The 24,050-nt window shown below is 36.5% G+C and overlaps 1 protein-coding gene across 6 annotated transcripts in view; it reads right to left on the reverse strand.

Annotated features, from left to right (window-relative positions):
- Window positions 1-8,381: 8,381 nt before the first annotated feature.
- CCDC91 (coiled-coil domain containing 91) overlaps window positions 8,382-24,050 on the reverse strand; it is a 113,611-nt gene continuing 97,942 nt past the window's right edge. For all 6 annotated transcript variants that reach the window (XM_088164831.1, XM_014880801.2, XM_014880775.2 and 3 more), the window contains one exon: window positions 8,382-9,577. In XM_088164831.1, the coding sequence (XP_088020957.1) occupies window positions 9,458-9,577 (120 nt within the window). In that variant the 3' untranslated portion in view covers window positions 8,382-9,457. The remainder of the gene's footprint in view (window positions 9,578-24,050) is intronic.

Raw genomic sequence — 24,050 nt, forward strand, 5'->3', positions numbered from 1 at the left:
TAGCCCTGAAAGTTGATAGCCCCTGCATGTTGATAATTCAAAATCACTTTTTTGCAATAATTGCTTTTTTTCCCTTACTTGACAGGTAACTCTCAGATACTGAATTCACTTTGAAATGAGCAGACTTCATACATGAGTAGAATCCAATGGCTCAGAATTATCACAGCAATCCATGGTTTCATCTGGAAGTGGTGGAAAACACCTTTCCCAAGGAACACTAAAATCCTGATTATTCTGAGCATGTTTGCCTAGATATTTTTTAGTTTTCCTCTAAGCTAATGATGACGAGCCATTTGCTCCACCTTCCTTTTGCTCCATGCAGTGCTGCTCTCCTTAGGAAATGCATTGTAGCAGACCTCCTTCAAAGGACAATAAAAATTACTCTCCAGCATGACCATTTATTCATGTTTTCCATTATCTTACATGTCAAATATTGCAGCATTGGAAAAAAGGAATATTCATACTTCACATTATTAACTCGGTCTTAGTCCAGTATAAAATCATTATTTACTTACAGTACTAAATTCAATCTTCTTACACTGCTGATGGATCATTATCCTTCCACAATTTTCCCCTTTTTTTTTCCATTGAAAGACACAAGCTTCTTTTGGTATTGATTTGTACAATGAGAACCAGTAATTTTCTACTACTTTTCCAGTAAATTCAGGGTATGAATTGCACACTCTTGTGTGCTCTAATGGGTCAAAGCCCACTGAATTTTCTTTGCTTTAATGAACTTTAGGATGACACAATAAGCTTTGAAAATTTCTGTCTGTGTCTGCTGAGGACCTGTGGTTAGCCAATTTTATTAATGCTCTTTGTTTTTAACCCTAGTTTAGATATCCACAGGATAACCAACAGGGAAAAGGATTACTGCTTTTCCTCAGCAGTACCAAGCTTTCCTTCTGTTCATTGGCAATCATATTGGAAATACAATTGCTGAGTTTTAAGTCATAGATCCTGCAAATATATGCTTTGACCACTCTATCTGCACATTTTATCTTGCTGCACAGTATGCTGGAATGAGGCAAGACTTGGAATTTCTAATGTGAATAAACCTTCCCATAAACAGCACCATCGACAGAGATCTGACACATGGAGCACACGTCTTTGCCTTATCTGCATCCAAGCTGCCTAGCAGCCTGCCTGCTTTGTATGGAATGAGCCAAATAATGTGGGAGTGGTTAATTCAGGGTCTGCATTATTTTATTCACATTTGTGGCTGACTGTCAACAGGAACTAGTGAGGACTCCACACTCAAACCACGGAGGTTACTGCTCCGGGAGATGCAGCGTAGGCAGTTGGTCAATTTTTTACACAAAGTCCTCTGTTTTCTAGTGTATCCTACAGCAGTGACATTTGTGACGTTTTCTTCTGCATAATCTGAATAAAAAATGTTTGCCGAGAGTTTTGAGGTTATATGATGTAGGACAACTTGACAGAGTGGCACAATGCTTATGTTGTCTCATTAATAGCAGAAGACTGTAGGATCCCAAATGAAGATTAGTTAGTGGAAAGCCACTGTGCAAATTAGCCCCAAGCCCTCATCCTGAGGGACAAGTGAAGTTATGAGTACATAACTGAAGTTAACAGCAGGACAGGAGAAGCAGGACAGAAGTGTGACAGTTTTCTTCAGGAGAGCCACATTCCAGCCATGGCTACTCCCCTGGTGATTTTATCACAGATTTCACAATATTCGTTGTTTTCTTTATTACCAAACCTCTTGTGATCTTGGGCATCTCAGATCCCATAAAGGGAAAAAAAAGATTTTCCAGCACTTGCATTTCCAGTGGAAAGCTTCAACGTTAAGGAATTCAAAATCAATTCAAAGTTCAAAGCACAATTAAAAAGCATGATTATTTATTATTAAAATGACTAAAGTCATGCTGTGACTTTTAAAATACATAAAGATCTTGGCATATTTGATGATAATGTTTGAAAAGGATTTTCTAGCATTGTCAAGCACGTATATATATTGGGCCACTAGTTTACAGGCCATTTAATGAGAGGAAATCACAAGGGTAGAAAGTGGGCAATTCCGCAAACCTGTCAAAAGAACTCCACACACCTCATTGCTACCAAATCTGAACCTAAAGTTGAATGATGCATGGTACCATTTCTGCAAAAAAACCCAAATTCCTAAGTTGAAGAGGAGATATTCTGTCCCATCAGCCCATTTTAAGTAAGGACAAAGGACTCATGTTTGAAGATGTGCAGTAAGATCTTCACTCTACATGTCAATAGAAGAATGCAAAAAGTTTTGCAGTACTGACAACCTCCTCCTTCTCTATGCAAAGGCATATCAGAAATTTTCACTAATTAAAAAGAACAAAAAATTCAAGATCTTTCCAAGTTTTCTTTCAGTACAGTATCTGAAGTGAGTTTAACACAATGCACAAGAAGCAGCTACAGAAAATTCAACATTAAAATGCCAAGACAGTAGCACAGCATGTCAAGAACCACTGCTGAGCACCAGATGTATCCTCACTGTGCAAATATGCAAACATTTCCCTCCAAGACTTAGAACATCATAATGTATGTAAAATGGTGGAGATCCCCCTGCAAATTTGAAATACAATGACAGATTTGGCTAAAGAAGATGACAGAATGGTGTCTTTGGAGATGGAAGCACCATGTTTCCATCTGGACTCCATGCTGAAAAATACTTTTCAGTGTTTTTCTTCATCAGAGTCCTTTCTACGGGTGGTATAGCTGACTTTCCCCCAAAGCTCCATTGTGAAGAAGGCAAGGCATTAGCTAGAAACAATGGGCAAAGTCCCAGCCTTGCTGCTTAACAGCAGGAGTAAAATCCAATAGTAAACTTTGACTTGCAAAACCAGCAAACACATCTGTTCTGGTTGATTTCTGGACACTTTCGTAACAGTATGTATTCTTTTCAGAGTACTGTGAGAAACATGACTGACCAACAGGCTTTCTTGATTAATGAAACCAAACCAGTTGGCACTCCAGTTTTGCCTTCTTTAAAGGAAAAATGCATTAATTTCATGGAGCTCAACAAGAGAAAGTCTGCAAAGTATGGATCAACTCTTGCTATAATGTAGAAAATCTTTTTTAAAGTTGTTAACTGGCTTGTCCTGGAGATGGTTGTGATTAATTTCTGCATAATACCAAGAGTATACTAGGGATATAAAAGACTTTAATCCACTTAGTAGTTTAACCAAGATGAAAAACTTGATCAAAACATGTAACTGCTAAAGAAAACTGTATGATTCCTCTGTGAAAAACAGCACAAACCTCTGCTTATGCTTCAAAATAAACATTAACATTTGGTTCCAACATACAATTAGTCAATCAATCAATCAATTAATCAATCATCCACTTGAATCTTTCTTAAATATTGTGGAGAATGACCGTGTCATCCCTGCCTTCAACTCACCTGTTCTTTGAAAAATTTGTTGAAGAAAAATCACATTGAAAATGTGCACATGTGACCATGACATTTATATTACATATTGATATAGCCAAATTGAGCATGCTCACCCTTGTGATAACCTGTGTTCTCCTGAGTAGAGTTGTCATTCCTGTGCAACCATCAGTCCTTTCTGCACTTGCTGTCTGGAGCTTACAGGAATTTTTGTTCCAATCTCTGCAAGTGAAAAATTATTTAATCCGAGAAGCAAACACATTTCTGATTCCCAAGAAGATGATTAGATGACACATTATCATTGGACACAACATCTGGATCCTCTTCCATTTTATTTGGCAGACTTCTCCATTGTGTATATAACTTTGTTTTTCACACTAGTGTGGCAACAAAGCAATAATATGTTCACCATCCTGATTCAGTTGTACCTCAAACAAGCTCCAGAGAATCTCCTAAAGCATTTTGCTCAGGATGCTCAGGAAACACTGACATTTGTCAGACTAATATATTTGGGTGTCAACATGTCAGTCTTGCAATGCTTCTGAGTTTTAAAAAGCATAAACCTAGATTTTAAAATCTGATTTAATTAATTTTTATTTTATTTTAGGGTTTTGGATATAATTTCGAAGTACAAATTCTCATGCCATATTATTTTCTGAGATGAGACATTCTTAGCAGTAGAGCAATAATGAGACACAAGTTTTTCCCTCACCAACATCTCCAGACAACAGCTAATCCCCCTTCTCCAGGACACCACCAGCAGAACAAGTGCTGACACTTTCTTCAAAGAGCTGATCACAAAACCTGCTCTTGATTTCTTGCTATATTTCTAGAACCATGCAAAGACAAACCTGTGTGTTTTATATTCATCGTGGTCACAAATGCAAGAAATGTGGAAGACATTTTGAGCTGCAAATTACCAACAGCAGAATTCTTCCTGACTTCCCGGGAGCCAGCACTTCCCAATCATGCTCTAAATATGTGATCTATTATCATAATAAAAGACTGAGATGCTCAAGTAATGGAATTTTTAAAATTATTGCCACAAAAATAGAGACTGACCATGCATCACCATGACCAGTCATTTTCTGGAAAATTTATGCAGCAAGATTGACGTGAACACTTAAACAGTGCCCTAATTTGGTAGTAGTGTAAGAACTGGAACATCCTTCAAAGTTCATCCAGCAAAAACAGTTCTGTTTCTCCCTGGGTTAAAGAGACTCCCACAGCATTGTGTAGAGGGGGTGAGTTAGGACAAGTTTCTTTTTAAATGCAGAGAGGCATTTGAAGACCATCAATGGAACATTGCTGAAAAAAGAATGCCATTCACCTTGGCTTTTGAGAGAAGACAAAATATTTTAACTTGAAGGAAGAAGACAAATGCAAATGATTTGACTTCTGATAGCATTCTATAGCTATTACTACAGACTCACTATCAAATTCGAAAAAAAAAGAGAAATTTGCAGCATTTTGCTGGGAATCATATTTTTAGGATATATATATTAATAAACATCTCATTGTTTTACATGTGTTCACTGATATACTGTTTAAAATTGTTATCTGAAAAAAAAAGAATAGTTTGAATGTTTACTCAGTAATAGTTTGTGCATTGTATTATTCATTCTGGACAACGGAAAGCATCTAAAAAATGCTGGTTGTGTAAGTCTGAAATGTGAGGAATTACAGGCAATATAAGGAAATGTGAATCTCTAATACATATTAAAATGGTTATAATTACACAGCATTTAAGACATGGATAAAATATCAGGATCACATCTAGCACAGAAAAAATACTGTTACTATTTTTGCTACTATCATAGGATAATAACTATAATTATAATTATTATCACAAGAATGATTTATCACTGAAAGGTGAAACAAATACAAAACCTGAGCAACTCAGCAAACATAAAACTTGATAGTGCAACTTGGGTGGTTTTTCTGTGATGTTCTACTGTTCAAATATGACTCTAATTCAGTAGGACTATTAGTTGCTGTACATGGGCTTTAAAATTAATAAACAATGAAAACAATGGTAGCAAATGAATTTTCTTGAAGCCTCAGAAGAACAATGTTCTTGGACAGAGCACAGAAAAGGAAAAACTTTTTTTTTTTCAGTTCCCGCAAGAACATTGAATTGTACCCATGTAAAAATTGTTTTCCAGTCCAGTGTTTCTTTGGCACATTTATGGACCATTGATGAAAAAAGAATGCCACAGATGTTAGAAAATCTTTCTATACATTAATTCAGGCTGTCCATGTACAAAAAATTTAAGACAATCTCATCCACACATTAAATCACTCCTGCAATGGAGTTTAAGGTACCTAAACTAAGTCCATTTGATGACACAATGACACTGTATGTAATCTGAAAGTAAGCATAAATTATATGAGTCCCCCTGATAAACAATTTCTATTGGTGGCTAATTCCTTCCAGGAAACAAGACAAAATCTCATCACATGTTCCCTTCATCCAAGGGGTAGGGAAAAATCTGTAAGCTCAAACGTGGGCATGGGAAATAGAGAAAGAGCAAGGTCTTGAGTATTGCAGGGAAGTTTTGGTGTGAAAAGGAATTAGGCTCTCTAAGGTCATGTCTGCACGGGTAATTTCAGACAGTCAGGAATTAGCCTCGCCATTTACTGAGCTGGCAGGACATGACACACTTCTGGTCAGAAGCCAATGTAAAGATGCACAAAAAATTCAAATTACTAAAGTGATCTCAGCTTCTGGAATGACTACTGCTTTTTCTTTGTTCTGCCACCTAATGATGGAATGAAGGAATTCAATGCTTCAAGGAATTCAAGGGTAATTTGTCGATGAGATTCTTACAGTAAGGCAATAATTCAAATATTCCCATTTCTTAAGTATTGACAGTATACAAAAAACCACCTTGCCCATTATTCCCTTTTGTGCATTACTTGCACACGTGGTCTCAGAGCCAATCCAGAATCCTGTAGTGGAAGCAGATAAGGAGCCAACAGAAATCTAACACAAATGAGTTGGACAGTAGGATGCCATAATATTCAGTATTAACTCTGTGTAAACTGGCTGCAAATCACACAAATCACATGGTCTAGAACTGAGCAGTTCTAGACCATGAAATAAAAGTGTTAAAATAGAGTAGGCCTGACTAAGTAAAGACATAAGTTTAAACACTGGATCTATTGTTGCCCTGCTTTTAAACTCACTTCTGATACATGCAACAGACTGTTCAACCCATGTCTTTATATAACAAGATTTATGTCTTATTTCTAATATGAAGTATATGACTATATAGATAAAATATTTATTATATAAGCTTTGTTGATGTTCTTGTTCTTGCATTTTGATTCTGAGAATTAGTTCCAGGGTTTCTTGTTCCTTCCAGTACAGTCTCGCCAAAATTTAACGCTACCAGACAGACCTCAGAGATAAAGTTCTACCCTGCAGACATACACGCTATTTTCTCTTTGATATCATTCTCCAGTTTGTATGTAGGAATAAAAAAAGAATTAAAAAGAAATGTGATGTCAACTTCCAAGAGCCAGACTAGATTTTGCAAACTTGTCCCTGGCTTTAAACTGAAAGAGAATGGGCTCAGATTGGATAATAGGAAAAAATTCCTTTCTGTGAGGGTGGTGAGGCCCTGGCACAGGTTTCCCAGAGAAGCTGTGGCTGCCCCATCCCTGGCAGTGTTCCAGGCCAGGCTGGATGGGGCTCTGAGCAACCTGGGATAGTGGAAGGTGTCCCTGCCCTGGCAGGGGGTTGGAACTGGATGATTTTAAGACCTCTTCCAATCCAGGCCATTCTACAATTCTATGACTCCCTTCTCCCAAATTTCCACAAACTGCATTCTCCTACGGTTAGATAGAAATAATGAAAAACATCCCTAAGCTTTAAAGCTTTGGATGCAGTATGGAGAAGATGGAAGTTATACTATGCTGCAAAGTTCACCTAATGAATAGGTCTGGTTTTGCTGTATAAGTAGATTTCTTCTCTGAGACTTGGAGTCTTGCATGTAACCCCAGCTCCCAATCTGGTCTTGCATGTCTGTGGTCTAGGCTGTAATTTTGCTTGCAGGGTAGAGAGGAAGATCAAAGATGAAAGCTGTCAGAGGTGAAAAAAAAAAAATTGTACGGTTCTCTGTGACCATCACAATATTCAAGAGCTGAAATTAAATAACACATGATCCAATAGGAAAAATACATCACAGTTGCCAGTGAAACTGGCATCTTCATCTTACTGACTCCAATCATAAGCTTCTCCAAAAAGTGCTTTTACATAGTGTTGCAAGTATGAATACAAATCTCTTTATAAGAAAAGGCTGATAGACACCTAAGGCTCTGGCTTTGAAGGGGAACATTTGGATGTCTCTAGTAAAAAAGGAATATTCTTTCACATGCAGGCCTAGAAAAAACCCAAGAAGTTAATTTAGGAATCCATTCATACCAGATTTCCACTATTAAACACACCCTGTGAGAAACCACTAGGCAATCAATTTCCTTTTACAGTACCTCAACATTCAAAAAAACCCCATGGGGACACCTATGTCATGTTTGGTGCAGTTACAGAGACAAAAATTTCACTGGTTTAGGAACAGAAAATGAGTAGGCAACTCGTTAACAGTAAAGGATTTTCTTGTCTGCCAGAAAAAATGGAAATTGATCAGTCAATCAAGTATCAAATAGAAGACTGGATTTTAATCCATTTGCAGGGTAAGTTTATCATCTAGTAAAACCAGGACTGTTTACTTCTTCTGAACCTTTGTGTATACAAAAGACAAAACCTTTGGGCTTGATTACAAAAATGAAGCATGGAAAAAGATTTAAATAAAAACCTTAACTTTCTGCAATATATATTTGGTACTGCCAAATAGATATGTAACCATTTGGTGTTCCTTATTACTAGAAGAAAGAAATTTATGAAAAGTGCTGATAAAAAAAATCAGCTAAAAAAACCCCCAAACCATATCCAAATAACAAGACCCACACTTAAAAACTGCCCATAAGCTCACCATTGGAGAGATCATTCTAAGTTTATTTACACACCTAAGCACAAACACTTATTTTCCCTTACTTTATTCTGAGCTCTTCTACAACTAAGGCCCAAGTTCTACAATCAACAGAGTGTAGGCACAGAAATTCCATTCCATCTGCTGTTAGCAAGACTAGAAAGACCTATGAGTGATACAAAGTCCAATAATGTCAGTGGGGAGTTTTTCTACTTCCTTCCATGCACTTAGAAAGGGCATGTGAGGTCAGCAAGCTGCACTCCTTATTCTGTCAGAAATTCCACTGAGGCAGTGCAGTATCAGTCTCCACATAATTACATACATCTTCTTCCTGAAACTGAGGTCAGTCACATTAATCGTAATTTCATGAGCAAATGACTTTTGGAACTGAACTAGCTCTGTAAAACAGAAATAAAATACATACCGTACATTGGTCATGGCAATGTTTTTTGCACTACCCTAAACAGATGCATTGTTTAGTTTTTAAATTTTTCTTTTCCTAGAGCTGGATTTGTTTATAAATGACTTAAGAAATGTCTGACAATGCTCTTATGTTTCAGTAGTGATTCTTCTGTTATACATCAAAAGCAATAGGGAATACTAAGCTACTCAAGCTCAGCTGAGGCAGTGAACTTGGGCAGATACTTTGGAAATAGAGATGGATTGTATCTATAACCAACTAAATGTTTGTCTCCGTTTTTTTAAAATACCAAAAATAATGGTGAATCACATTAACCCATGGTGCCAAATTTAAAACAGACATAACAGGGAAATGTTTTCATCATTACTGCAGTTATCTAGAACTTCAACCATGGGCTATTAGAAAATATCATGAAAGCAAAATCCTAAATAAAACAATTTTTTTCCCAAGGATCTTTTCCCCTCTCATATTTGCTATCTGATAATAGTAGTAAAATAAATAAATAAATAGAAGAACATCATCCACAAACATTTCTATCAAGCACTTCAGATCAATCTTGGCTCAATGATACAATCTAAAAAGATTGGAATATATTCATCATTTACTAGACGGAGATTTGCAGCTTCACAAATCACACTGTTATCATCAGCACTGAGAATGTCAGTCTCTCTTTTCCTCTGGGGTCGCCTCTTCCTTTAATAAAACATTTAACTGTTTCTGTGCACATGAAAGGAAAAGTTCCAAACTATGCAGATTTCTCTGACGCACAACTTCATCAAGCTGTTGAAATAAAAGAAAAAAAAGGTCAATCAACTTTAATAAAAAGTGAAAACAAATGCCAGGTTTTGTCAGCAAATATCCAACCATATTCAACACCAAAAATTCGATAACTAAAGAACCTAAGTAATTTCAATGTGTATAATTTAATAGTATCTTTTCAATGGAGTATTTGAGTTTCTCCAAAATAAAATAAAATGTATACAAAGCTAAAAGAAACTGTAAAGCTGTCAAATTCTACACAATCTATTTGAGAATGCTAAAGAGCTTAACTGCCATGCTAGGTAAATCCCCACAGAAATTACAACTGTTGCTTTTATAAAAAATACTGCTTCAATTTTAAAGTGATCACTACATATGACTGCATATTCAAAAATTCAAAGCCTACTAGTAATTTAAATGGCAACATGTTTAAGTAGTTCCCAGAGGAAAAAGTCAACATATTTGCTATTTACTTTGCTTGTTCCTAAATTCTATTCCCTAATGCCAAACTCTACATATATAAATATATCCTTGCAGTATAGCCAATCTTCTCCACCAAAAAAGATATGTACACCAGAGCAAGATTTGGCAGGTTATATCATATAAAGGACAAAAATATGGTTTACTGAAAAGCAGTTGAATTTTTGAACGTTAATTAATACATAAAATGCACTGCAAAATTCCTTCCACTTGAATGTTGAATTCCAGATGTCAAACAAATATTATCACAACTGAGAGATGTTTTCAATCTGACTATCCTCTAGTCGTCCCAAATTCAACTAAATACCCATATAATGACAACACAGGGTGAGAATGAAAGGTGGAGGTACAAGGCTAATATGGCATAAAAGTTATGTCACTCAAGGGAAAGGAAGTAATGGAATTTTGAAGAAGTCAGCACTTCTGTCAGATTATTGTGCACAAGTTCATATGCAATGGAAAAGGGAAGGTTTTTCAAAAAATATATCCTGACTCATATATCTCGGACTCACAGCTTTAAATACAGCTTTCAACAAAAACTGATCTATTTATCAATCAGCAGTCCAGCTAATTGCTCTAACAGTCACTTGAATGCACATTTTGTTTTATAACAGATGGACTATTTTAAAAAATATCAACACAGAATGCAAGGCAAGGATAGTGACAGCTTCCCACTTCTCTTTGAAAATGCACTCAGGATAAAGTTGCAGCGATGTGATTTAATATACAAAGGGAAACATGTTTTACATTTTTATGACCCTGTGCTTTTCTGCTCCATGAGTTCCTCTAATTTATGCAAAACCACGTAGTTAGAATATTTTGGCAATTTCTTTCAACAGAGATGAATGTATCAAATCTAGTCACCAGCAGAACACACATGTATTTTCTACACACCACACAATCATAAAACTTTCCTTCAGTAACAGAAGCATAGAATCACAGGAGGGTTTGGGTAGGAAGGGACTTTAAAGATCATCCAGTTCCAACCTTCCACTGCACCAGGTTGCTCAGAGCCCCATCCAACCTGGTCTGGCTGTGTTTCTACCTCTGCAAATTTTCAGCTGTTCAAAATTTTCCACCTCTCTGCAAAAGCAGGCATTAGGGCTCCATACACAGCCGGATGAGAACCTAGCCCACTGATTTACAACAGATTTTAAAGCAGATCTAGTTCAAATAAATGTCAGAAAAGTCTGTTCTTGATATATTCAAGTAACAGCAACTACTGACAAGAAAGTGGAAGAAACAGCAAACTAATCTCTAAAGAAGATGGATCTGGAAGAGTCTGGAACAAATGGACAAAAAAACCAAGTGTTGTGCTAGTGCATTTTCTCTGATTTGAAAAGAATCTTGCCTGCTTTGTATCTTCTGGACCAAAACATTTTGCATGGGGAAGCTTGCAGATTTTTTTTTTTTGTGAGCTCACAATCCATATTTCTTTGGAGAATGAATGGACAGATAGAGCACATTTCACATAATATCATCTGTTGCATGTTAAGAAAGAACATGAGATATCTCTTTCTCTATTTAATATAATTCTCACATTATGTCATCAGATTCTCTTACTTCTGGTAGGTATATTGTAGAAACTCAGCATGAAACTGAATTTTAGTGGTTTCCTTTTATTGCATATTATATCATTATACCCCTAGACAGTTGAGCTTTGACCAGGAGCTTTGGCTAAACTCTCCATTTTCTTTTCTTCCAGCCTATCCTTGCAAATTCTGCTTTGAAGAGACTAGAGAAACTCACCAGATGTGTGCTCTGATATGCTGCTGTTAACTTTCTTTACCAAGGCTGCAATCTCAAATTGTCTAGGATTAAATTTATTTCACCAAGTACTAAAGTAAATGTTTAATGTGTGTAGAGATTAGCTGCAGCACGAACAAACCTTCAGGCTTGAGCAAGATTTAAAAGTCTCAAATGATTTAAGTCGCCATTTGAAGAGCCTTTGTTGAACTTAAGTGGTTAGTTGGTAGTCTCCATTTGTGCATAAGGAAAGTTTATTCCTTGTTAAAAGTTTTTGTAAATGCAGTAACATAAAACTTGAGAATTCAGTTCCCCCTTGTTTGGTCATTGCCTTGAACAGGACATTCTAAAAATCTTCCATGCTACAGTAAATGACAAAACAGTCCAGAAAGACTTGGGATCTTCACATACAGAAAGAAGCAACAAATAAAGCTGGCTTTGAAAATGGTACATTTGAATGTATTCAGAAGGAGAACATACTTGTTAATGGGAAAATTGGCTTGGCTGGGAGAGAAAACAAATGAAGCTTTGTAAAATAATATATTGTTTAATGAACTACTAGCAAGGGACACAGCTTTTTGAAGAGTGCCTCCACATTACAGTGCTCCTGCTTGCATAATATACCACAAATGGGAAAACTTATAAGATACTTTAAATTTTACTTTTGCAAACAGTCTTCTCTATATTTTTAGGTCCTGTTCACTTCATGGAATGATCTCATCATTTAAACAAACATAAATGGACATCTGGCAAATTAAAAAATGAATGTGACTCATATGCAAATGTAATCAGTATGAATAACATATTTGGGCTGGAGCATTCTCCCAACCAAACCAACCCAACTGTTCAATTCTATACATGCTGAAAAATGCATCATGTTGATTCAGATCTGCCAAGAAAGGGCATTTTCCTACACCATACTGTCACTGTTATCATTGCTAGTCAATATTTCTCTTTCATTATATGAAATCTATTAGTTCAAAGATGCCAATTCTTTAGACTGTGTCCAGTTGTGGAACTTTAATTTGCTCAAAACTTTGATGTTCCAGAACTTCATTATTTTAAGTTACTCAACAGTATGTTCTAACTCCATACAGACTTTTTTTCTTTAAGAACCAGACGTTGCCTCCCTAGGCACTTGTATGGATCTTGCTGAGAAACTGGATATATGAGATTTGGAAAAAAAATACTTGAATTCCACTCCTTAAATTCCCACTCTCCTTCAGACATTTCATTTACCAAAAATGAGCAGAGTTTTGCAAGACTGTCCAATGCATTCAGTGCTGTTTGTTCCTCTCTCTTTAAAGCTTCAGCCCACTTCTCATATCTAAGTGAATTTCCACACTGCTTCTGGCCAAAGATGCCTGGATGAGACACTTTGGGGTCTCACTCAGAGCCACAGGCCACCCTTGATGAGGGGCCTTTGAGCCATGCAAGGCATGACCTGAAGGCACAAGCCACAGCAGAGCTCCTGAATGGATGCAAGAATTGGACTTGGGAAATGAAAAAAAACCAAACAAAAAGGCACTATATTACCACCAGGAGAATGCTTCTACCCCAGGCTGCTCAATTTCACTTTCATCAACCCATCTTCCCCTGCATCACTTCAGCCACACATAGCTCAAACCAAACCAAAGGTAACCACTCTTCTTAGCTCTACATTTTCCCAGATTTATTATCTTACCTTTCAAATTTTCTGTGAAACAGAAAGTCTACATGAGTGATGCCTAAAGTAGAAATCAGTTTCTTATATAAACAACTGAGTGTGCACATCCTCCATATTTTCTCCTTGCAATACCTACCTACAAACAGGTTTGTTTTCACGGCATTCATGCTTATCTTCCTCTATAAAATATTCACCAACTTTTAAAAATACTTCATATTACAGAAAAATGCAGTCAGAACTCTATAAATAAATACTGTATGTCAGAATTATACTCTTTATAGTAACTAATAAAATACCACATGGAAATATAATTTTAGGTTAAGCACTGAAGGATATGAGATGAAATCCTGATCTCACCATAGTAAAGGTATATTTTGTTATTAATCTCACTGTGGCCTGAAGTTCACCCAGAAAAATGAAGAAAACAAAATTAATGTTAAATATGGCTCTTCGCTTTTCCTGTCTGTATAAATATAAAATTGTTTAGAAGTGTATTTTTCAAAATCATTTCTCAGATAATACAACTTCCCAATACCAAATGTATATGCAGCTGTAGAAATAGCAGCTACATTTATTCAAATACATATTGAAAAATTTACCTGTACTTCAAATGATAATTGGAGGATTAATGCATTCAATAGCAGTTCAGCTCACTACTCGGGCTCTGTGATACTAACAGGAGTAAAAATTGCAATCTTCTTTTTATCATGAAATTCAACAAATATAATGACCAGAGATTCAAAAAGAGCAAAGATGTTGAGGAAGGAAGCTTTTAATTGTACTTTTATTACTGGTGATTTTGTAGTTGATCACACATAAATAAATAAAAAGTAATGCCATTATATTGCAATGAAGCAGAGCAGTTTCCCTAAGATGATAAAATCAGAAATAATTTTTTTAGTCCAATTATTTTTCCAGGAAAAATACTAAAAAGTTCATAAAGAAAATATTCCAGCAGTGATATTTATGCTTATAGTCATCCATACAGGATGAAGGACCAGTGGGGGAAGACTTAAAATCCTTAAAAGTATCCTTGTTACTCAGAGAAAATCATGTTCATGCAAGGACAGGAAAACTTCAAATGCAAAATGAATGTTTTGGGGAATTGAAAACACAGAGATGGATGTGTGAAGAGAATGGGTTCTGAAGGTGGATTAAGAGCTGATAATAAGACTTTCCTTTTATTTAGTGTTTACAAGTAGCTGCAGGTTGGCTGTTGAACAGGATTAATCACCAAGGCATTTCTTTGTTGAATATTGATTAGCCACAGGAAATTATTCATAGACATCAGCCTGGCACAATTTCATATTTTTCAAAGGAATTGCAGCATTTTTATATATTTCCTGTCCCTTCTCTGAGGAATGTTCAATAGAAAGGGCACATTTTGACAGGAGAAGTAAAAGCAATTGATGCTTTGTTGTAATAATTGGTAAATAGTTTACTCTAGTTTATTTAGTCTTAATTTTTCTGTGTATTTTTATTACTAATAAATATACTAAAGCTTCATCTATTTCCTGTTTGCAAACTAACTAATTTCAATTTGCTATTTTTCTGTATGGTTTTGTACTATATAAATTTACTAACTAAAAAACTTTTATATCAAAGAAAGTAAATACAAAGTGAAGAATGATGACAGGCATACTTCAGACTATATTTTTTTATAACTGAGTTAAACATCTGTTCTGAAGAAAATTAATATAAGATTAAACTAACAATTCCCATTTTTACCTGAAAAGACTGGAATAATTTTTCACTTCATTCTATAGTTCTAACTTAGTACTGTTTGATCAATACTTAGATGGATGTGTCCATGGAGAGCACCAGTCAAAACTGCTGATGTATTCCTAAATACTTTTGTACTTAATTATTAAGGACTAGAGGAACAAATTTAAGTCCCTTTGAAATCAGAGGAATTGGGAATATACATTACTTAAGTACAAGGAAGAAATTATAGTGATGCTTGATTTGTTCATGTATATAAATAATTCAGTAAAAAATTCTGGCAGTGGCACTCCCTCCTCTGTGCAGGGACTTGTTTGACAATGACAACATATTAAAAATATACTGGGCTGCTCCTGGAATGCAGATATAACACAACTTCTTGCTTAGAGTCAACCATTGATGTTGCAACTGAATTCACCTTCAGGTATTTCTGCTTATCCTAATTACATGTGCATCTGTACCTAACAATACTTACCTAACAATAGGTAATTATTTTAAAATCATTTTGGCATCAGTCTGAGCTATAAATTGTGGTGATGGTCTTTCTGAGCAATGGTCTGAACTTCAATTCTGAGTGATTAAACGGTTGCATTTTACATATGTGATGCTTTCTAAATACTTTTAGAGACTAAATATTTTGGAAAAATAATGGCTTCTCATGAATGATCAAAACCTTAACTTTTGCAAGCCCCTCTTGGCCCAATTGATGGTGAAAAGCACTATTGCTACTTAGTGTTAGGATTCCACTGTACTGATACAGGCCAACAAACCTGTCCAACAGACCCTTGCAGTGTAATTAAACACTCATCAGTGTCTTCTCACTGCTTGATTGGCCAATGCTCCTTTTCGAGGAAAATTCAAAGACAAGGGGTTTGCTTTCTACAATTTTTATGATATATAGAAAGGTTTGGTTTGAGTTCCCCCCCACCTCCACCAACCCACTCCAGTGAATGAGCCTGACACGAAGGTTCTGTACCTGCAGAAGTTCACCTACATGCCAATATTTTCTATGGGTCCAGAACTCTTTCTCAGCTCACTAACATCAACTTCTCCCCACATATTCAACAGTAGGCTTTAAAAAAATTCCATAGCACATTAAATAGACCATATAGAAAAATTATTACCTTGAGGAACCTGCAAATCTGAGAGTTGGATGAGGAAACAATGAACTACTTCCTCTCATTTCTATAATGGATGAGAAGGAAAACAGATCCATATGGTACGTATGCACAGCAGAGCTTATTTTAGAGTTAATCCCAGGGCAGGACATTTTTGTCTGTCCACCTGTGAATTTCTACTATTGATAACACTCACTAAGTATATAAAAACAAGGTTCTTCATGGCTGTAATTTATACAGTATCTGCTACACATTAGAAAGTCATCAGTGTTCAAGACAACCTCTAGGAAAGAGTGATGCTTAATAAATTATATTGCCATGTGAAAATGTTTTTTTTTTTCCCTTTAAATAAATAATGCTGCAACTTCTAAACCTTAAGGATTTTATGCTCCGAATTTGATCATTAAAATAATACCATATGCTGAACACATCTTTAAAATAGATTTGCCTAGTTTGCTGGAGGTGGTGGTAAAACACCCTGTCAAGCCTCTCAGAATCTCCACTGTCTCCCAGCTGGACATAGGAATGTAAGAAAATACTACCTTTTCTTCATATAAATACAAGAAAGAAATTTGCTTTCAATCAAGGTAATTAGATCGAGTGCAAAAAGAAATAAAAACGGTTGCAGCACCTGCTCAGACTACTGTAGAAGGTAAAAAAAAAGGCATTTTCTAAGCCCACAAAAATGATAATGTATATTTATGTGCATTAGCACATGAGAAATCTCTGCAGGGACCTACCTACTTACCAGGTCACAAACACGGGGTTTCTTGACCAAATTATTTATAGACTATCCCCATACACTAAAAAAATGAGTTACCATAATTGCTACTATAATTGTTGATGAGTCCAGAAATCTGATTTTTGTGGTTTCAAGTAACAGATTCAAGATTCTTAAAACAAACATACAGAAACACATGCAAACAGTGTCCTCAAAACCTCTGACTGACAAATGGTTAATATTTGGCCTGGCAAATTTCTGCACAGCTTCTGAAACACAATGGATTACAGTCTCCACAAGGCAGGCACAAGCAGAAGACTAACCACAACATGACCAAATTAATCAGATCACTTCCTCTGATATGAAAATAGAGAACTAGAAATTTACAACAGCACCTAAATAAAGGATTTATAAGTGACTCAGACTGGTTTCTATCCAGGCTCAGACCCAGAATGCTCATAGAAGTCCTTAATAGTTCTTTCCTAATCTCCAACTATTTTAAATGACCAAATCAGTCTTGGGCACTATCACATCCTGATTTAATACAGCTACAAATGACTTGGCAGAGATTACACAGGGCTCCTGTGGAGCTTCATAAACCCAAATTGCCACCTCTCCAGGTAAATGCCTGAAGACTATCAGACTATGCTTCCTGAAAAGCCCTGAGTGCAGGGCTGGGTGATAGATCTGGTATCAAAGATCTGTTTCATTTGTCAGTATGCAAACGTGCTCCAAATTAATCCACAGTAACCACGCTTGGTTAAAAGCAGCAACAATCTTCCTAAGTGTAAAAATTGCTATTGTCATCAAACCAAATAAAAAAAATTATATCTAATGGGCTCATGTTGAGTCATGCTCACAGAACTGCCTCACAATATCCAGATGATATCTACAGAACTGGAATAACTAAACCTAGCTGAAAAGCAAACAGCAAACAAAGGCAATAATGAGAACAATCTGTTTTTTACTGTGAACATGTATCTTGCATTATCTGTGAACAGGCATGCAAAATAGAAATAATTATTGCATCATAAGTGTTTGCAGTGTATACAAACTGAAAAAAAAAATCCTAATAATGTGCATGACAGTGAAACCACAGTTGTGTGACTGCTATTCCATTGCCATAGGTGCTTTCTAAACATCTATATCTAACGTGATCCTTCATGAACAGAAGGCTCAGCAGGAGCAAAACTTCCTTACCTCCAAGAAGGGTAAAAAGTGGTTGATAACACACATGACAGAGAATCACTGCTTTAGGCTGGGAGGTGAAAAAACGGTGTTATAAGGAAAGCTGAAGCTACAAATAACATAATGACTGTAATTAATCTACCTAGATATCAAGAGACTGGAGTAGCATGATTATCTGAAGGTTCCTGTGAAACTTTGACATGATCTGCCACGACCTCTAAAGCAGAGTATCCCCTAACAACACACTGGAGTTTGGTAAATAGAAGCAGCAGGAGAAAAAAATCTACCTCTCGGTTTTGAGGAACACTTGATTTAACAGCTAGGTTTTCATTTTAATGAAATTTTAAGTTGTGATAGGATGAAACAGTACATTCTAAAAGTCATGGGCAAAGATGATATATGATATACAGGTATCTTTCTAAAATTAGCATTGTAGCTTACAATTGAGGGATTCATACAAAGAAATTAATAGCCTGAAGCAAATCTGTGATAAATTTAGCATTAAATCCGTTTCAATATACATGCGTTGGGGTAAGTAATTATACATTAAGGTTCAAGGAATACAAAACTAATGTCCTACTATTCAGACAGAAATTTTTGAGTCCACATTTACTACTGGACTTCTTCAGTATTGAGAAAATTGAAGATAATGTTTTTTACTGACAGTAATATTTTACTGGAAAACTCAGTTTGGAGTTTGAAGTCAAGCTACTGCAGCAAAATTTAGGGCAGCTGCTGGCAAAGCAAATTCATAAAGCTGCAGCTGTGACAATGCCATCAAAGACAAGACCTGTTAGCTTCAAAACACACACAGATTGAGTACCCATGGCTCTCAGCAGGTCATCACTTCCAATACCACAGGCAGGAAGATTCCAAAGGAGAAAGGAGAAATCACCAGCAGGACACAAAAATCTGCAGCCTTTCTGCTCCACACAACCCCAAATCCTTCAGAGACTCCTCAACAGCAGGGATAGACTGTATGCCCCAAAAATTCCTTTGGGTATCTGCCTGGCTATTCTGCTGCTTTTCCAGATGCAAATTTGTGTTGAGGCTTTGCCGAGAAATTACACCCAGAACGTACAACCATAGAGGGAGCAGCAGTTTTTCACATCAGCAATATATTACTGAAAAAAAACCAACCCCAAACCAGAAGAAACTGTTGCTTAGCAGGGTGGGGCGAGGGGAAAGGGCAAGGGATGGAAAAATACACTTGACCAAATTATATGAGTCAGTAGCCTGCAGCCAAAGCAGAAAAATAACATATATACTTATTAACTATAAGTCATTGGAGCATCTTGCTGAATTTCTAACACATGGGTAAAGATTTGAATGCAAAAAGTAAACAGGAAAGCACATCCCTTTGCTTCACCTATCTAATCTTGCTATTGCTGTAGGTAAGAAAATTTATTTCTTTACACGTTTCTCTAGCTTCATAGACAACTCGATTAAGTCTCATATTTGATCCCACTGGCTTTGCTGCAGGAATCCAATTGCAGGAAATAATCATAGGAAAGATTCATCAAAACACATATGGTACGGCCAACTTTCCCATTTACTTTTTTTCAAATCAGAGTTCAGCAGAAGGATAAAAACAGCAAAAGACATACCTGAAAAAAAGAGTGAAGAAGCTGCAAGGTTTGGGGTAAAAATACCTTGAATTTTCCTGCAGATAACCAACTATGAAAAGTCTCAAATAATTCCCCAGCTAAAAGAGCAAGAAGATAAAACTACTGAGGTTCAATACCCCCGCATAAAAGGACTTGGGTGTAAATGAGAAGCAGCACAAAAATCCTAAATAAACCCTGAAAGATGAATATTCCTCAGCTGAAGGAAAATGCAGCTCAGAACAGAATAAACCATCCTTATACAGAAACTTATCTACTTATTTTATTTGTGCAGTGAACAAGAGAAAAAAAAAATCTGCCCTCAAAACTCTACACCCAAGACAATCTGCCTAATAATGTGAATTTGTGGTGGCTCTGCAGTTACTCTGATCTCTTCTTATCCTGGTACATGGACAGAGAAATTCTACAGAGCACCTTATTAATAGAACTGTGATTTCTGGATCTTCACAACACAAACACAGAGACCACAAAACTGCCCCTGCATGTCACAGAAATGATGGAGAAAAGGCCCTTTTGTGTTCTGTCCTTGTCTCTCTGGGACTCAATTCAAGTGTAATTAAAATGGTGTCACAAAAATCTAGGGATGGAAGAGACAGTGACCCAGCTCCTGATCTTTACACTGGGAACTCATAATAAAATCAATCAGAGTGGAACAATTGCCTCTTCTCTTTTTGCAGTCTGACAGCCTTGCAGGTGCATGCCAAAATGCCTTTGCTGAGCACGGCCATCATTAACTTTCTGAGACTCTTTAGGATCCCCTTGGTGCTAAGAGAATGGTACAGCAGGGACTTGGGAAAAGCCAAGAAGTTGACCTATGACTAAGAAAACAAAACTGCAGATGATATTCTTAGCTTTAATTAATCCAAGTGATCATATTGAACTGATTAAACTTTCCATCTAGTACAAAGCAATGTGGATTACACTAACTTAAAGATCAAATTTGTAACTGCTGTTATGTTACAAAAATGCCTGTTTGCACATACTCATAGATTCTGAATTAAGAAATAACAGTGAAATACAAATCTACTTACAAGCATATAGATGAATTGGAAAGACAAAGACAGCAAATAATTAAGGTTTTATTTTAATAGGAATGAAAAAACATCCCCAAAGTCCTCCTCAAAACATTCACTTATTCAGTCTAATAGAATATTAAAAGTTAAACCTTCAAAATTCAGCAAGATAAGGGTATTCATGTTCATTTGCATACATGGATGCATAGATTATTCTAGGCCTTGTTATTCTAGTTGTTCTTTTTTCTTCTTAAATTACCTACTCTTGGTTAATCAAAAGGTCTCTTGAAAATGCCCATGGACAAAAGTCACAAATTGCACTAAAAATGCTTAATCCCACACATCTAATCAAGAACTTTGAATTTTTTCTCTGCTCATTATCAAAACTTATTTTGAGAAGGTCATACAGAACACAAAACAACCAATCTTCAGACAGATGATCTGGTTACAATTCTCACATTTCCAGAAGCACAGCATGAAATTCTAACACCGAGGGATGAATCAGGAGCAACAGAGGAGAGCCTCACTCACAGGGGGCCAGAGGTGTGTAAGGATGCCTCGCTTCCTGCCATCACACACAGCCTTCCTAATGGACAACAGAGACATTTGGGAACCTCCTCTGCCTTCTTATCAAATACTTGCAGAATAGAGGCACCCTGGATGACAGATCTTGCCTTTCCCTGGATCTCAGCTGTTGCCTAGTCATCTGATGAAGAGAAAACCACACTACTCTCCACTGAAAGATATGTTTGGGTGACGTTAGTACAGTGCAGACTGCAAGTCCTTATTCCTGTGAATACTCTATATCCACAGAGCCAGCTCAATAATTATGTGTTTGCAGAGCAAATCCAAAGTTACTCTTACAGTAATTAAGATGATACACATTGGATTAAAAACACAATACATCTCAATCACAAGAGCAGCTTTGAAATAGTGTAGTATTCAGTCATCTTATTGCTGAACACTGTAATTCATCCTGCTATTTTTTTCTCTTTTTGGCTTTGATAGCACAATATTTTCTCAGTAATAACAGCTCTTGATTTCAGTTTCAGCTGGAATCTCGCCTGACTAAAGAGTACAGGCATAATCTCAGTCTTTGTAGATTTATACACTGTGGCACAAAAGGATATATGAAACAGTTTTAACTTAAGTAAAGAATTTCAGACTCTGGCAATTTTACGCTAAAGTAATTGCAGAAAACCCTACAATAGGCTATGTATGTAGTTCCAACTAAATCGCTTTCATCAGCATAAATGATCACTCAAAGAGTTTGAAAATGATAATGTTGGTTATTTAACAATTTCCTTTGTATTTCAATGAAACTAAGTGACAGAGAATTGTTTTGTGTTTTTTCTCCTTTCCATTTGTGAGACAGAGCACTATAATTTCCAGGAAATTAAAAATTCTCTTGAATGCACAATGTTTCGCTATTGAAAAGCAGCAGGAAAACGTCAAAATGTTCTCTAAAGAAAAATGCCTGATAGGATCAATTGATAGAAATACTATATTCCTTCACATGAGACTACAATTTCCTCTTAATATTTAGAAACAATAATTTCAAAGCTTATAGAGACCTAAAAGTTCAGGAAGAAATGCCAGGCTCAGTTGTGTATCCCATGCAGATACACCACAATGCTTCAGGATCCTTATCCACAGAGAAAAGGAGAGCCAGGTGCACCAAACTCATCTTACACTACAACTTCCCATAAATCCCAGGCTTAATCCTTTGGATTTATGCTGCTCTTTGAGTTGGGTAAAGGAGCAGTGTGAAAATGCTCCTAAAGCCTCAATGTAAATGTTTCTTTAATCCTATCAAAGCCACAAAACAGGCCCAGCTGAAGGAGCTGGAAACTGAGCTAAGGAACTCTCAGTGACCCCATCACTGCTGTCTCTCTTGGCACTGACCTGCTGGTCACAAGTTCACCCTGGGCAGGGCACAGATGCCCTGACATCAGATGGATTCAGGACATCACCCTAGGGACCCTAGGACACACTGGATGGTGGCGTGCTTTGCAGTGACAACAAGTTTTGCACTGGTAACTTGCAGCAGCTGAGTTATTAAAATAGCTGATACAGAAACAGAAGATAGGATTAAATATTTTTGAATGCCACTTTGTTTCATTACACAGAACTTTTATGTTCCCCAAACATGACGCTGAATTCAGCCAGAAATGATAAAACTTCATTGCTTTTCTTTAAAAGTCAGAAGAAGGGGAAAAAGTTATAGAAAAATACTCAAGGTGACACCACACTTTAAAAACTGGGAAACTGGTCTGTTAAAATGTGTTGGTGGTAACATTTAGGGTTTGGACTCCCATTAATGGGGCCCCAGGGAAAATATAAACACTCTTTCTGAAATTAAATCTTGAGTTTGCCCACCGCAGTCTTGTTTTCAGCTTCAGCTGCTGGCACGTCAGCCTGCAATTGAGGCCTTGCATCAAATGCCAAGCCAAACATTCAGGAACAAGAATGGTAATGACACCCTATTTTGTTCTAAGGCACATTAAAATATAGCAAGTATTATAAAAAAAAAAGCAAAAAAATCACTCATTTGAGATTAATAACTTAAAAGAAACTGATTTTTGTAACCTCTCCCACTTGCACTTGTCTTCAAATAATAAACCTTCAGAAGAAAGCTTTGCTTGACTCTTGAAATGAAGCACACTTGCAAAACAGTAAAACATATCCAGGTTCTGATAATAACTGCCTAAAGGCATAAGCTTTATTTGCAAGAGCTCAAAATTAAATTTTCATACATGATTTTGCAAGTGACTTAACACGACTGGATCAATAAATGGAACTCACTTACTTGTAACATAAGTTTCTCAGGTGGGATCCTTCCTATTCACAGGGATATGATACATTAATATCAGAACTCTGTTATTGGAACACGTCCTACCAGTATCTGTAAGTTTTCTCTTGTATTCCCACATTCTGTTCCTAAACACTGTGTTCAAAGGGACAGTGTGTTGCTCCAGCTATTAGTTTTTCCCTTTCTTTCTCCCAAATCTCCAGCCTTCTGTAATCTCTCCATGTAGATGGATCTATAGTAAGGAATGCAGTGCAAGATACAGCCCCTCTTCCAGGTAAGGAATTGGGATCTCTTGCCCAAGAAGGGAACAGTCAGCCCTGCCTATCCTAATCCCAGTTTCTGTGATATCTCATGATGCTTAGGAACTATTCCTGATACGGGAAAAATTGCAGTCTGGATCTAA

The sequence above is a fragment of the Sturnus vulgaris genome, chromosome 5 (genome assembly GCF_052056855.1).
Source record: "Sturnus vulgaris isolate bStuVul1 chromosome 5, bStuVul1.hap1, whole genome shotgun sequence".
In the NCBI taxonomy this organism is placed as follows: Eukaryota; Metazoa; Chordata; class Aves; order Passeriformes; family Sturnidae; genus Sturnus; species Sturnus vulgaris.